We start from the raw sequence: 16716 nt of genomic DNA, 5'->3' as shown, positions 1-16716 counted from the left end.
ATAGATTAATACCATTTGAGACTGCTTTTTTAAGTTTGTATTAATAAGTTTTGAACAAGCATGCATTCACATTAACATTACATTCATTATGAGAACATATCATATGTGCATAACCCCACAACAGGGCTCTGTGTTAATATAATTAACTATTTATGGAAATCAAAATTTAAAATACATAGAAAACCAGCTTCTTGAATACTCAGGATAATTACTGGAAAACAGGCAGTTGCATGCAAGTCTACACAATCCAGTAAAAGCTTATATTGTTACTGCACCTGCAATTGTAGCACATAGCACTGTAAAAAAAAGGCCTTGGGCTTGGATTTAGAAACATTTATGGTATCTGCATCTGTAATAAACTGAGGAATATAATTCCAAGGTCCAGGGCATTACAGCTCAAAGACCTGGCTCCAGCCAACTTCTTCTGTTGGGATTTTACATACAGACAAAAAGGAATAGAGCAAAAAACTTCCAATACTGTTCAGCACAGAGGGAGACACCTGTTTGGTCTCGTAACATGGATATCAGATGATGAGTCAGTCGGAAATATTATGGTGTGAGCTTGTTTGTGCTTTATAGTTACTGTCTTCTATAAATCTGAAACGCAACTGCAAAGTTTTTGTTTTATAAGCTTTTCATAATGACTTTTTCGAGTCTGTATGGGTTTAGGACACAAAAGAGAAGGTTACCTCATAATATAACTCCACCATACTCTTGTCAACAGTAACCACAATATCTGTTTGAACAACAGGGCAGATCCTGTTGACAACTTCAAGGGATAGTCTAAGGAATGTATTCATGATGCAGGTAGTGGAACAGGGCTGTTTAAAGCCACGTGAAGTGTTGTATGTGTGTTGCATAATTTGCTATATGCTGTAGGTCTCAAATATTTATGCTTGTGTTTTTTTCTTCTTCAAGAAGACAAAGACAGTCAACACATAGGTAACCTAAAATATTTAGCTTTATTAAATTAAAGAAAAACAGATATTTTGCTTTTAAAGTATTTGTAAAATCAGCGACCCTCACAGTGTGCAAACACAAATAATCAATAACGATCAACTATCAAAAAAATATACAATTGTGACTGACTGAAAGTAATGTGTGCCAATCAAACAAATCAAAAGCTAAATCAAGTACAACGGAAAGAACCAAAACTAAAAAATTGTCTGGTTTCATCTGCTGAAACTGTTGAAGACTTCTATCACTTTATGGCACATTACGTTATCATCACTGACAAGTAAACTTCTGAACCAGCTTCTTGGACTGGGCAGTAGAGGTATCAGGGTCTTGGCCAGGCTTCCAGGAGGTAGACAAATGTTTGCCTTGTTCAAGCCAGAATCGAATGAAGGGGAACGGGTCAAAGTCTTCCAGACATGGGCCATTCAGCTGTAGGAACATTAGGTCTGAGATTGTTGATGGTTTCAGACTATTTCTGCGATCTGTGGCAATTAGGTTCATAAGTGAGAGACCTCTCTCTCATTCAGCCGATGTTGCTGGGTATGTTCTCACTGCTGTTACTCATTTGTAAAGTTCATCTTTTGGCTCCTTACCATCAAGTCTGTATCTTTGAAATTGCTGGTCAAATCACATGATCATCAATGTCTGGCCATGTTTGGGGATCCTGGATGCTGACTTCTTTAATTAGGCCAGGGTCAGGAACTCTCCACTGGAGTGCATCAATTAATGCTTAGAGAAATTGGCCAGGTTAATTCCACCTTTTCCTGTCAGAAGTGTCATGCCCTTGAACTGTGGCTCCGTGTTGGCTACTTCTATGTGGCTTAATTTTTTTTTAAATGACTTTTCCCTATTGATTTTTCATGGCTGTAAAAACTGTTTTCTGAATTGCTGCAAAGGCATCACTGATACTGGTATATGTCTTTGCAGGAAGGGGGATAGAAAATGTTTGGTGGGGAAGTGCATCACAGCCAAGCTTTTCACAAATTACACTGAGGCAAGACTGTTGTGAAGTCCTGTATACTTGCTTTGCTCGCTCTGAGAACGTGTTACATCATTTGAAGCATCACTGAAGTGTCTGCTGGGTGCAGGAAAGTCTACCCAAACAGCTCACACTGATTGGAAACTGCTTGCGACCCATCTTATGCTAAAGACAGGACTGGTCAAGAGGAGTTGTGTTTCAGTCTCTAGCAGCCTGTCTAAGCTGGCTTTGAATCTTCTGTGACTGACTGTAGAGTACAGTACAGTACAGTTTTGACATGAAGGCCTGGAAATAATTGGTCACAGACTTAAGCAGCTAAGCCACTCTTATGCCCTATCATTACTGAGGCTCATCAGTGCATATTGCTATTCATTTCTTCTGCAGCAAATCTTCTTGGAACCCAGCTTGGCTTCGCTCCTTCTCCACAATGCTCATTATGCCTTTAGCACTCTTGCCTTCTTTTGCTTCTAAGAGACCCAAGAAAATGTTTTCCACAACATGGGTTTGAAGTTCATTCTCAAGACTGCAGCGAAGATAGCACAACAGCACTTAAATTGTAGTGTAGCTTTATCCAGTATGATAGCCATGTGTGGTCTCTGCGCTTTGATGGCACTGCAACAGCTCTTTTTCATGCAGTTAGCAATATGCTGCAGAATGGTTGCACATCTGTGGTCAGAGTGCAGCAAGGGGGCCAATCCCCCCCCAAAAGAAGTAAGGGGCACTACCTGCAATTCAAGCACTGGATTTTACCATAATTAAAAAACATACTCTAGTGTGAGTTTTATACTAAAGTAGGATCAGCTGTTGCAGGGGTGTGGCGAAGTGGTTAATAGTGTAAAGGTGCAGGTGATCAAGACAGACAATTATAATCCAGGTGCAATGTTGTTAAATGGATTTGTAAATCCAGTGCCTAACAGCAAACCAAACCGTAAACAATAAATGAAGCTAAGTAATACAGCAGCATGTGTTACTTAAGTTGTAAATCCCCGGGTTTGTCCCGAAATAATAGTCCCGTTCTTTATACACCCACACGAAACACAAAACACATACACAAGTCAGTTAGTGAGTGAATTGGTGCTCGTGATGCAAATACAGTTTATTTGTGATACAAGTGCAGTGATGTTCCTGGTTTGTGTTGGCCCATGGCGACAGCTCCTGAACGTGTTAGCCGTCTACTAATAACAAGACACAATTAGAAACAAAACAAACAAACACAATACTTTTTTCACACAAATCACAACTCTTTCCAGGTTGTTCTCTAACCAAAACAAAGGAACCAATTATGTCGCTTCGTCCCCTATTTATACTGTCACACAGGTGCACTAACTCATCATTTCCCTTCCGGGTCGATGAGTTAGTGCACCAAAGCTCCACCCCCTTTCTAGATGACCAACTTCCTTTTAACCCTGGGAATGAAGTGTCAGGCCAAACAATCTAGGGTACTCTGTTCCTGTTACTTAGCGCCCTCACAGGTCGGGAGGGAGATTTACCACCAAGAATCATTGTCTTTCTTTCACAAGGGGAAATTAAGTTTATTTCTCAAACTTACCATTTGAGACAGGTGAAAGCAGAAAGCTTGGGAATGTAATTAGGAAGTGTACTGCTGAAAAAACAACACAACATTTAGGGAATTCAAAATGAAATGTACTGCAGCTTACTTGATTGCAGTAAAAAAAAAAAAAAAAAAAAAAAAAAGCCATTCACTAAATGCAGCTCCCAGATAGAGCTAATGAAAATATCTAAAATATATGATACTATGCTGTGGTGAATTTAATATCGTAAATAGTAGAACGAACTCACTGCAATTGAAACTCATTTTGCTAACGGTAACATGAGCTGTGTGTGTTACATGCTGTCAGATCAGGACTTCAGTGACAGCATGGGAGCTGCAGCATGCTATTTCTCATATTACAACTGTACACAATTAAAGGTGCAGTCACCAATTTCATACACAACACTTGCAAAATATTTAAAATACAAAAATGCTCAGTTCATTTCAGTCATCAGCTGCATAGATTAACCATTCAGCAGAATGTGACAACAGACACATGCGTACAGACATTACAGTACTGTTTTAGTATCACTTTAGTGTCTTAGCAAGTTGTTGTATTTTAAGCAGCTGAATATGATAGCAATCAACTTGCTCCTGAAGTGGCTCCACCAATTGGATTTGGCGACCAATTTGTTTGGCTCCTAAGGCAAAAAGTTTGTCTTGAAACCTGCTATTAATTAATTAATTCAGCCAATGTCAAACTCTGAATCAGATTTGTTTTCACTGTGACTCAATACTTTTCAAAAGGCCATTATACTCTATGTTGCGAGCTGTCATTTTCACATCTCACGACTGCAGGGGTTCTGGTTTCACATCCAAATTGTAGAGTGCACATGCCTACAGATGAACTCCCGACCACACTAGTCGTTTTCTAGTAGGATTGTGGGAAGGAGATGCAAGCATGGCAATGAGCAAAAACTCATTGGGGGCTATACTGTACCTACATTTACATAAACTGAAAATGCAAGGGTCGTATCAAAACACAAAATGTGTGCATAGTTAACCATGTGTGCAGAATTCAGGCAAAAAACAAAATACATTCAAGACTTATTTTCAGGTAGTCTGTTAATGTTTCATTTCCAAGGTCATTTCAGGGGTAAAATCAAGTTACTGGAGGCAAAGCATGGGTGGCGGGCTGGTTGGTTAATGAAAGGAAAGAAGATATTGAAGTGGTAGAGCCAATTACACTCAAGGTTAAATGACCAAGGGAGCACAAACTAGCAGATTTCTTTAACCAATTCTATTACTTGTGTTTTTAAATGAATATGTGGTTCTTTACACTGCACGATATATGTATGTATGGCTTTCTTATTTTGCTATAACCACTTTAATTTCCTAAAAGTTCAAATGAAAAACAAAAGAAACATTAATAATGCCATAATCCCTTTGTGTTCTTGTGAAATCCTCCTTGTAATTGACAGTTCCAAGTAATAATAATCAGACCAAAGTTAGAATAAAGGCATACAAAAGAGGCCATATTATAAAAATGGGGATAACTCGAAGAAACAGCAACACTTTATAAATATCAAATCTTCATATTGAGGATGTCCTTCTTCTTTGGTTGCTGCTATATTTATTTATTTATACATGTATTCATTGATTTCAGAGCCACTATTCTATCAAAAAGGCTGCTGCAGTACTTGGAATTGGAACAGAAAATGTTATTTTGGTCAAATGTAATGAGAGGTAAGCTTTAAACTGAAAGTTGTTTGTAAAATAAATGTAATAATGCACAAAGATGAGTAAAATAAAACTGAGCTTCATCTCAAATGTAATTCTGTCTACAGTCTTAATTTGCTTTTTAATTAGGTGACTAGAAATCCACAAACCACTGTCACCAACTAACAGTTCAGAGAATAGTTAGTAAGACTAAAAGTAATTACTTCACAGATGATATTTTTGGTGCAGCACACAGGCTTCTAACACATTTGCTGGGTTATATTGGCTTGTGAAGCATTCAGCATACATTGATCCCATCTTTTAAGCTGATCAATCTCCCTGTAAGTTGATTTAAGTAACCCACATGCATCCCATCTTGCTTTCATTTCAGTAAACTAAAAAACAATCTAATGTAATGTATTTGTACTTCAATAAATCAGATTTCTGTAAACCACATTTGGATTTTAACATATGAGCTGGGTAACTAACAGGAGTGATATAGGTCCAAGGCCTAACTTGCCCAACAACAACACAAAAAATCAGTTACTGAAATTAAAAATCACAGCAGAGAAAAATGTAAAGTACAATTTTATGTTTTTGCTTTTTTTTAGGGGAAAGATGATCCCCTCTGAACTGGAATTGAAAATCATGGAAACTGAAATGAAGGTTTGTGCTGTTTCTGGTTTGGTTAGATAGATGGCTAAGTTTACTTCGTTTATTTACAGAGCTTTTTGTATGTAGAGAGGAACTGAACATAGACAAAGAGATAAGTGGACTGAACTGACTTTAGTACATATCGTTAACAGGCAGTAAATGATCTTGTTTTTGCAAAGGCAAACACAATTATGGAAAGTATTACGTAGAAGTTCTTCCATTATCCTGTGTGTATGCCATTATGCAACAAAACCTTATCCATGTCTTCTAGTGTTTGTACTGTGTAGAATTTTGCAGCATTATAGATTATTAGAATCAAGGATATTCTGACTGTAGTGGGTAATTAAATAATCCGAAGAATGCCAAAAAAGTACAAGTCTGTTGATGACAAACATGCCATTACCTACTCTTGAAATCAAATCTTATTGAAAGTACTGTACAAGGGTGTGATTTATTAAGGTCTTTTGATGTAAATCTTGCAAAAGGTGCGCTCCTTCTAACTGTCACTTTAGCTGTCACATTTTGTATGTATGTTTAAACCTAGCACAAATATAACAAATGCAAGCAAAATGATAACTAGTTTATTTACATGTATCATTGCAATATTTAAATGTAATAATAATAATAATAATACATTTTATTTATATAGAGCTTTTCATTTAAAAATCACAAAGCACTTCATAAAGCAGCATAGACAGACATTTCAGTAGACAAACAGTAAGAACAACAAATCATTCACACAAAGCAATCGAAAGAAGTAAGTTTTAAGATTAGATTTAAAAACATCAATGAGTCACAATTTTTCAAATAGCACAGCAGGGTGTTCCATAGGCGTGGGGCTAAAGAGCAGAAAGCCCGATCACCCACAGGGCACAGACGAGTCCTAGGCACAGACAAAAGAACATTGTTACCAGATCTCAATTTTCGTTTAGGTATGTGGTACTGAAGGAGATCCCTAAGATAGGCAGGGCCTTGAGAATGTATGGATTTATAAGTTAGTAATAAAACCTTAAAATCAATCCTATATTTGACTGGCAGCCAGTGGAGAGAAGCAAGGACAGGAGATATATGCTCATGTTTCTTGGTCTTAGTGAGAATACGGGCAGCACTATTTTGAACATATTGTAACCTGTTGATAACTTTAGAGCAGATACCTGCAAAAAGAGCATTACAGTAATCCAATCTTGATGAAATAAAGGCATGTGTAAGCTTTTCTGCATCAGTCATTGATAATGAGGGCTTGAATGTTAATGGCCCAGTAAAGCTAATATATGCAATAACTTTCCCCATCTGTTTTCTTTGTTTGTTTTTTTAAGCAGGGTTTTGTTCCTTTTTATGTGAATGCGACCGCTGGTACTACAGTATATGGAGCAATTGATCCTCTAAGTGAGATTGCAGACATTTGCGAGAAGTACAAACTGTGGATGCATGTTGATGTAAGAACACTGAAGAGATCTTTACTAAATGTTATGTCAAACAATACTAGGGACATGCAAAACAGAATATCGTAAAGTCATTTAACTTGTATTTAGATTCAGTAATATTACATTCCATTTTAATAAAATCATAATGAACTTAGGGAATAGAATGTCGAATAATACATGAAAAAGGGATAATTGCAGAACCTTGATATATGCAGGCCAGGTAGCATGTTCAGTTTTACAAGAGATACGCAGTATAAAAATATATATTTCTCGTTGTTTTCACTCCAGATCACAGCCTGAGTTTCTTCAGAACAAAGTCACGTTCACGTACACTATTTCAGGGAATATGTATTGTATACTCCTTTTTAACTAAGTTGACCTTCAATTTGGAAAAACAAGCTAATTATCCCATTTAACAGCATGCTAGTCCTCCTGTACATCTATGAAGCTGGAGTTGTATTTAGGTGTCCTAATTAGTATCTGTATCATTACCCAGCAGTGTATCAAACATTGTGTGAGATGCATCATTTTATTTGAGGTTATGTATGAATAGCAACAAAACTGACATGAGCCATTACCCATATTGATAACAGAAAATTAGAAGAAGCCAGACAGAAATAAATCACTGTATTTAAATAAACCACCAAGCATATTTTCTGAACTTTTCTTAGATTCGTTAGCTTGGGTGGTTAAATCTTGGTGTTGTAATTTACCAAAATAAAAAATACAAAAAAAAAACCAAAAAACTGTTGTATAATAGTGATAATGGTATTATTGTGGTATGTTTCTACATAATAATAGATATGAATTAATAGATTTCATCACATTTTGTAAGAAAGGTAATAAATCTCTAATTAATCAATACCAGTCGCCTCAAAATACAAGAAAAACATTAGCACAAGCTTGGTTGCATATGAACTGTAATATATATATATATATATATTGCCCTTACTGTAATATTGAACAATACATATCAGATTCCCTATTTACTATGGTAATGATCTACATGTGTAATGCATATAACCAAAGACATTTACAGATAAAAAGGGAGAGGAAAGGAATTGATGTTGGCTTCAGCAAATATAGAATATTATTCTTAAATTACTTTTTAATAATAAGATTCAGTTAACTAGTTTACCACCTTTCTCTGTGTCTTTGTTTGTATAATATTTTGTACATACAAATCCAGAAATTGTTCTTAATACAGCATTTACTGTACTTAATTTTAGGAATAGTATGTATACTGCACAGGAATACACACATTGCAATTTCCTGCATTAAATGTTCATTGGATTGCACTGTATTGTTAGGAAATAATCCTACCATATAAATTAAAGGTGAAAATGGATAAGATATAAGGACAGTGAGACAACACAGACTAGAAACCAACATTAATGTGGAAAAATCTTACATGGGTTTAGCACAAAAAATACCATATAAATAAAAATATATATATTTTTTCTCCATAGGCAGCATGGGGTGGTGGTCTTTTGATGTCAAGAAAGCACTCTGTGAAACTCAGCGGCATAGAGAGGTACTTAAACATAACAAGCACAGTTATTGATGCACAAACAATACTTAAAAGTATTGAAGGATTTAAATACATTTTCTTAGCACGAGAAACATTGTCACCGGCCAACTATGTTTTTTCTGTCTTTTGAATAATTGCATGTTTTTACAGACAAAGGTAACTTTCTAAATGTGTAGCATTGTCTTTGAAAAATCCAGTCCATATCCCCATTCACTTATAGCAAGTAAATAACACAAATGTTATGCTCACAGACACTACTGGCACTGCACTGAGACCTGCTGTGTACTGTACATTCATGGCTAGCCTTGCTGAGATAATTCACACTTATCGTTTTATATTTCAGAGCCAGCTCTGTTACCTGGAATCCTCATAAACTCATGGGTGCTCCACTTCAATGTTCTGCCATACTCGTTCGAGAAAAGGTAAGAACTTTATTCTCACTGTTTCAACACAAGAAAGAAGTATAGATAATGTCCGTTTTGAATCCGAAAAAAAAAAAAAAACACCTGTGAAACCCTAATATACATGCTTTGAACTGTTAAATTGTTGAGTATATTTTACAAAAATCTAGGAGACCAAAGTGTTTAATGAAGTCTGGCATTGTCATTACTGATTTCTTTTTTAAATGTGTACAGTGCCAATTAATTTTGAACAGTCATCAGTAACTATTATATTGCAGGGTCTCCTCCAGCTGTGTAACCAGCTTTGTGCAGACTACCTGTTTCAGCCTGACAAACATTACGATGTTTCCTATGACACTGGGGACAAGGCCATTCAGTGCGGCAGGCACGTTGACGTCTTTAAATTCTGGTTAATGTGGAAGGCTAAGGTAAGAAAACAGAGGGAAAGGAGGTCACAGATCTCTGCAGGCCAATGTCACTGTTAATGTTATCATACCAGACTACTGCTGACAAAGGTGCTAGTTGTAAATGGGGGCCCAGTATTGTGCATGATGGTACACAACAAGTGCCTGTGGCATAAACAGGAAGCCAATGATGTCGTAGGAGGTAAAACTAGCAATTTGAGCAGAGAAATACTTTAAGATTAGATGACTTTATGGGGTCAGTCACATCCAAAGAAGTAACCTATAATGAAAAATTACACAAACAGCACCTATATAATTGTTCTCTTAAAATTACAGTGAATGTGCCACAATTGGATAAAGCAACACAAAAGCACATTTCATGTTAGTTTCTGTATTGTTCATCAACAGGACAATATAGAACAGACAGTATTTAACCTTGCACTGTACCATATTGTCATTCTTCAAGATATGTTTTGTATTTTGTGCTTTAAGCCATTATGACCTTAGATTGCATACCACTAACCTTGACACCTCTATTTATTTAGCAAATTGAGAGTTTGGCATTCATTTTCTTTTACAGGGTGCAGAAGGGTTTGAAGTACAAGTCAATAAGTGTCTGGATAATGCTGAGTATTTGTACAACAAACTGAAGCAGAGAGTTGATTTTAAACTTGTGTTTGACGGCAAAGTAAGTTTCTTTAAAGACATTTAACTAAACGTCAGAAAGCAATACGTGGCAGCTGTTTTCACTAGTATTATTATTTATTTATTAGCAGACGCCCTTATCCAGGGCGACTTACAATTGTTACAAGATATCACATTATTTTTACATACAATTACCCATTTATACAGTTGGGTTTTTGCTGGAGCAATTTAGGTAAAGTACCTTGCTCAAGGGTACAGCAGCAGTGTCCCCTACCAGGGATTGAACCCACAACCCTCCGGTAAAGAGTCCAGAGCCCTAACCACTACTCCACACTGCTTGAGTATAGCTCAACAACCCTTTGATACTAACACGCTTTAACACTAAAATCTAAATTCCCTGCTCAGGTGGGTTTTAATGTTGGTATTAAAACATAAATTCACTATGCTACTCAATTTCTTGGTATTAAAACTAAAATGCAAGTGAATTGTAGGCTGTGTGTCATTTAACATAGTATAAAAACACATCTATTCAATTGTAGAACCCACATTTGGTAAGGTGGGTCCTTTCTTAAAGACAGCTTTGAAGTTGCTCTTGTACAGTGCTCTTGAAGATTAATGTTTAAAAAACAATGACAAAACATATAAACGAAATATATAAACAATATCATACCAAAATACACCAAATACCACTGTACAAATGTAAACAGCACCAAACGTTTAAAAAAAAAAAAAAAAAAAAGTACACATATTGTTTTACTTTTCATGATTTAAAGAGACAGTAACCAAATAAATCAAGCACAGTAAAACATGTCTAATCCTGCCCCTCGGTATAATTTTGGGGGACCTGTAAATCAATTTAATTTGACTGTACAGTCCGGCACCAAGTCACAATGAACTAAAGATTGGAACTAAAGAACTAGAAACCTCAGCACATTTGGTTTCCAACCCTTTAATTTCTGTGTGTTATGGATATATACATTTATATCATTAAAAGTAAATTATTCCTGAAATGTTTGTCTAATTTCAGCCTGAGCACAGCAATGTTTGCTTTTGGTACATTCCACCAAGTCTGAGAGAATTGCCAAATGGCCAAGAGAGAAGCAAGAGACTTCATGAGGTATGACATTAGCATTGTTTTTTTTGTTTGTTTTTTTTTACAGTTAATTTGGTAGAAAATGTGACTTTCAAAAGACTACCTATGCAGTACATATATTGTAGTAAGTGGCAGTATACAACATTTTGTTGACTTGTTTCAAATGTAGTTTTATTTTACAATTTTATTTATTTCATTTTCCTTATTATTGTATTCTGTTCGCAGTCATTCTGGGTGGTTCTGGATTGTGTTGCTCCAGTATTGAATTATATATGAATTGTTCTTTAAATCAGGCTTTGAAATTGCTTTAACCCCTTTACTGCCACCTGTTGTATATTTGTTGTTCCTTTCAGGTCTAAAAGTGAATAGATTTCTTTTACACCAACATTTATTTATTAACACTGAAGTGGCTATATTTGTCAGTGATTCATTCACATGTGTACACCGTTTCTCAAAGTCAATCACCTTCATTATCTCCTGTCAGCTTTACAAAACATTTTAAAATTAATTGTAAATGTATTAATAGCTTTAATTACTCAACTACAAACACGATCTATAATTATTTCTTATTAGGAATTATATCATCTCTAATTGTGCATTATCCACCAGTAGTTTAATAACTGGATCCAGATTTTATCATATATTGATTATTTTAAACAAAATGTAGTTTTAATTCACCATCATTAAATCATGAAGCTTGTAGTTGTATTGGCTTTCAGGTTTAAAATGAGTATTGTCTAAAAGCTCAGAGAAAGTGGTTCCCAATCTTGTAATTTAGTGGGATAACTTATAGCTGAGCCACCTGGATTCTTAGAGACATCGGATTCAGTGGTCAAGAGTTGCGACGCATAGTAAAGAACTTATCTGAAGCAGCAGAGAGGAGCAGCAACTGGCTGTGGTTGAGACAAAAAGATTCTGGTTAGGGACCTCAAGCATCGTAGAAAGAAAGCAACATCGATGTAAAGGACGGTAAGTAAGCTGGGCTTAGCTGAGTGGGGGACGGAGGGGGGTGATGCTGGGACACCAGAATCACTGTCGAGCCCTCTTAAGGTGTCGTGGGCTAGTCGACAAAACACCAAGGATGGAAGGTGCCCACTTGAAGACCCCAGAGAAGTACCCAACTCAGCTCAGTCCAGACATTGTCATGCTGATGTGCTAGTGAGGCCGCACTGTGGTTGATCCCTGGAGCCAGCATTGCAGCTGTTGGGTGTGCTGATGCGCCAGGGAGGCAAAATAAGCTGATCCCTGGAGCCAGCATTACACTTCAGCCATCAACACCAGGCAGAAGGATATCTACATCATCAGATGGAAGGAAACACATATTGATCACATTAGTTTACAGTAAAAGAAGCTGTGTCTTAGTTGGTGCTTATCTTGGCGAGAGCTGAGTCCAATATCAGCATGAAGTTTTAACACCTACTCTCATGTAATGGAAATTGTAAAAGTTTAAATTAGATCTCTGCTCGAGAGTGGTGGTGTGATAGCAGGGTAAGTGCAGGGATCAAAGACAATGCTCTGCTCAAGCTGATGTGGGGAGCTGACAGCAGGGTTGCCAGATTGAGTGTAATCTCCCATTTGTGCGGGGAAATCAAAGATATGGGGGGAATGGGGAAATGTTGCATGGGGCAAAATGTGGGGGGAAATATTTTTCTAATGGGGGGCTTCAGCTAAAAATTGGTGGATTTTATGTCCTCTGTAATGAGCTCCTTAATACTTTCCCATAGTATTCTCATGATCTTTCAAACATATTTGTCCCGCCTTCTGACAGTGATGGACTGCCGCAGCAGTCAGTAGTGGTTGCCTTTTACCATACGTCCCGCCTTACACTTGACCACTCCACAGTCTACACACGTGCACTTCTCTTCCGTATTGAAAATAGTAGATAGGCAAAATGCAGATTTCGTATGCCTCTTCATTTACATAAAAAGAAATCTGGCAACCCTGGCTGACAGTTGAGAGAGTGACAGAGGGAGTGCAGCAGGAGCAGTGATCAGTTTCTGGTAGTTGCTAAAGAAACCAAGTGTTTAAGTTAAAGCGCTTAATTTTCTTTATTGTGTTCTTTAAAAGAAATAAATTTAATTTGGCAACTGCAATCTAGCCCCACCTGTTAAGCGTTTCGGTCGAAGTTCTATACCCCACGTAGACGTATTCTCCGACAACTTCACCTTGCATCCAGTCTGCAGAGGGAATTCCCTTTTTTAATTTAAATCGCAACTCTACAGCTCCATAGAGTCAACCAAGACCAGATAATTCTCACCTCACCTCATCCATTCACTTTCACCATCCACTCATCTGTATATCATCACCACACTCGCTAATTTTAACGTCCCTTCATCACCTCACCATTTGCCATCCTCCAACGCAGAGTGCGATCTGTCAAATTTCCAGTGGGAGGATAAAATACACAAACTACAAAACAGTAGGAAATTCTACAGTAAAGATTTATCATGTTGATACTTCACTCATGTGGCAACATCTGCCACCATGCAAAGTCAGTTATTTCCGTTTAAAACATTGTTCTCGATAATTAAAAGGTAATAAAAGCAGACATTTATGATCAACCAAAAAATACATACATTTATTAAAAACCATTCAGGACGAGTAATTGCACATAATCTCCTTGATAATGCATTCCTGTGGGAAGTGTATTTACTGCAAGAATACTTGAGTATGGGATGTAGATATTTTAAACTGCCTGTTACTAGCAGTACAGACAGTTCAACCTGCTCTATGGTATTTTATGTTCCGTTACCAAACAACCGTTGCTAAACTTACCGAACCCCAACAGAAACAAACGTTAGCTGTTCTTCTGAGGTGGCTTCTATTAACTAATTCCTTTGGCTTTGAGAAGATTGTGTTGTAAGGCTTGTGTATTAATTGTTGATTGATACACAATAGGTGGTTCAAAAGGCTTATTGGGAGAGAACAGAGTATGAGGATGTGTACGCAGAGCAAAATAGATAGTGTAGCTTAGAATATAATAATAATAATAATAATAATAATAATAATAATATCCCCTACATAAAGGTCAACCTGCATCAATATGCATTAATTTAAACCTGTAATTTTAAAGGTGTAGACACACATTTCAAACATAGTTTAACCCATACAAATGATTTGTTTTCTGTCCTACAATTGTTTTTAAAAAAATTATACTGTCGATTTCTGGTTGCTTCTCTTATACAACTTTACAATTTTTAAGCTTCAATGCTGGTCTATTTTTTCAAGCACTAAAAAGAAAAAGAGCAGTTTGAGCATAGCAATGTCAACGATGTCAGCGTACTGACGTTTTGGAAATGTGTGTTCTGTTGAGTCTTATTGTCTGACTCCCCTTAAAAACAGGGCAGTCAGTGGGTGTGTTAAGTAACAGTGGCTCAGAGTGAGAATTTTTCTGCTCACTCAGATCACAGATGAAATCTGCTCATTAGCGCTCTTGATATTGGAGCAAGAAATCAGAACCATTCAGATTATTACACATCATAACATAGTAAGGTAAATGTACAATGTAAAACAACTAAAATAAGATTTGAAGCTACTTACTTTTAAACTTGAGATTTCAAGTCATTTTTGTCTCACTACAACTAATTGGCCCACTTCACCTAACCTGTTTTTTATCCATTATTTACAGTATAGCCTCTGATTTGATTAACTCTTTGATGCCAGATAAGATATATAGTGAGATCCAGATATATGCCACTTAAACTGGTTTTGGTCTGTTTTGTAATAGGTTGCCCCAAGGATAAAAGCAAAGATGATGGAAGAAGGAACAACAATGATTGGCTACCAGCCACAAGGAGAAAACGTGAATTTCTTCAGGTGTGTCTTTTCAAACCCAGCCACAAGCAAGGCAGATGTTGATTTCCTCATTGAAGAAATAGTGAGGCTGGGAAACGATCTGTGAATGATAGCATTTGTTTAGAGCTTCTTAATTCTGCTTGATCTATGGGATCTTTCTGATAAGCAGAAATCATTTTAATGAACAAGTCTTTAGGTTCACAATGTTTACTGTAAATACATTGTATGACATTGAGTAGGTAAGCATTTGGGATCAAAAATTTCAAGAACTTTAACTTGTAACTATAACTTTCTTCTAGTTTAGATCATTTTAAGGTTGTATTTACTGAACATTACATACTTTTTCCAGGAGTTTGACTTAATAATCTGCACATATTGAATGCATTGTAATTACATTAACAAAGCTGATTAGAAATGATAATGTACATTAAGGATCTATATGCATTTTAATAAATGATTAGTTTACAAATGATATACATCATTACAATTGGTCTGAAAATCCGTTGTACTGTAACAATCATAACAGTTAGGATTTGATAAAGAAGAACCTGTATGTCTGATAGAAGTCAGGGATCCAGGCCGCTACCATAGCTGTGTATTAAAGCAGTTGTTACAATAAGTCTTTGATTTACCGCATCTTAGTTATACTGAATTATGCAGTAACCGCTCCCTTTGCGAATCTATAAATCAGTATTTTATTTGATAAACATTTTCATCATAAGAGGCTCAACTGAGTAACCAGAAATATTGTGAAACCTTAGTTGAGTGAGGCAACATACAGCTATGGCCAAAGGTTTGGCATCACTCTATGGAATTAACTAATTTAACTTCAAAAAGTCAAATGAAACCTACTGAATGGTGTTTCATTAAAATATTTAATGACACACTGCTTTGCAGTTTTCCATATACTTAACAAAAAAACGAATACAAAATAAAAAAATTGACATTTTGAAATCCAACATGAAATACTGTACTACTAATATGGCTTCCACTAGACTTCTGCAATATTATTTTGTAGTTTATTTGATTACATGATGTTAAATAAAAGATCAAAAATTTTTTCAGATAGTTTATTTTTTTGTGTCAATCATAAATTCTAGGTGATGCAAAGCTTTTGACCATAGCTGTACACTGTCAGCAACAACTGTACACTGATAAACAGCTTTTGTTTATCACTTGGACTTCAGTGTATACTGTATTCAGTTGTCATTTCCCCACTCATGTATCAATAAATACAAAATTATTATTAGCACTGTACATTGTTTTGGGCTTCAGTGTATAATTTATTAATCCGGTGAAGTGACTTCTTTTTAATTTTTAAAGTGTACAATGTAAATAACGTTAGTATAAATGATATACATTATTTAAAAAAAAATACATTACATTTTACCTTCCTGCTGGATTGATCCTCTACTATAGGCCTTAATACATGCTACATTTTTATTTTGGGGGTATATTTTGCCATGTTGAGTAAGACATTTGTGAGATAAACTTGAAAATAAATCCTAGTTCATTTCAGCAACTCGCAATTCAGTAAATGTCAAATCCAATCCAGTAAGGTTGTCAAAATTGATATCCAAAATGTTACCTTTGGATACATTTAAAGTAAATTAGCTTGGTGG

The 16716-nt window shown here is 36.1% G+C and overlaps 1 protein-coding gene across 6 annotated transcripts in view; it reads left to right on the top strand.

Annotated features, from left to right (window-relative positions):
- Nucleotides 1–16351, top strand: part of LOC117435340 (glutamate decarboxylase 1-like) — an 81781-nt gene extending 65430 nt beyond the window's left edge. For 5 of the 6 annotated variants that reach the window (XM_059018762.1, XM_059018765.1, XM_059018763.1 and 2 more), the window contains 9 exons: nucleotides 5095–5174; nucleotides 5759–5813; nucleotides 7118–7237; nucleotides 8695–8759; nucleotides 9100–9178; nucleotides 9436–9585; nucleotides 10142–10249; nucleotides 11234–11323; nucleotides 15027–16351. In XM_059018762.1, coding sequence (XP_058874745.1) covers nucleotides 5095–5174; nucleotides 5759–5813; nucleotides 7118–7237; nucleotides 8695–8759; nucleotides 9100–9178; nucleotides 9436–9585; nucleotides 10142–10249; nucleotides 11234–11323; nucleotides 15027–15200 — 921 coding nt within the window. In that variant the 3' untranslated portion in view covers nucleotides 15201–16351. The remainder of the gene's footprint in view (nucleotides 1–5094; nucleotides 5175–5758; nucleotides 5814–7117; nucleotides 7238–8694; nucleotides 8760–9099; nucleotides 9179–9435; nucleotides 9586–10141; nucleotides 10250–11233; nucleotides 11324–15026) is intronic. The other variant, XM_059018760.1, reaches the window with a different exon arrangement.
- The last annotated feature ends 365 nt before the right edge of the window (nucleotides 16352–16716 follow it).

This window comes from Acipenser ruthenus, chromosome 3 (assembly GCF_902713425.1).
Source record: "Acipenser ruthenus chromosome 3, fAciRut3.2 maternal haplotype, whole genome shotgun sequence".
In the NCBI taxonomy this organism is placed as follows: Eukaryota; Metazoa; Chordata; class Actinopteri; order Acipenseriformes; family Acipenseridae; genus Acipenser; species Acipenser ruthenus.
This window is presented reverse-complemented; position numbering and strand designations above follow the sequence as displayed.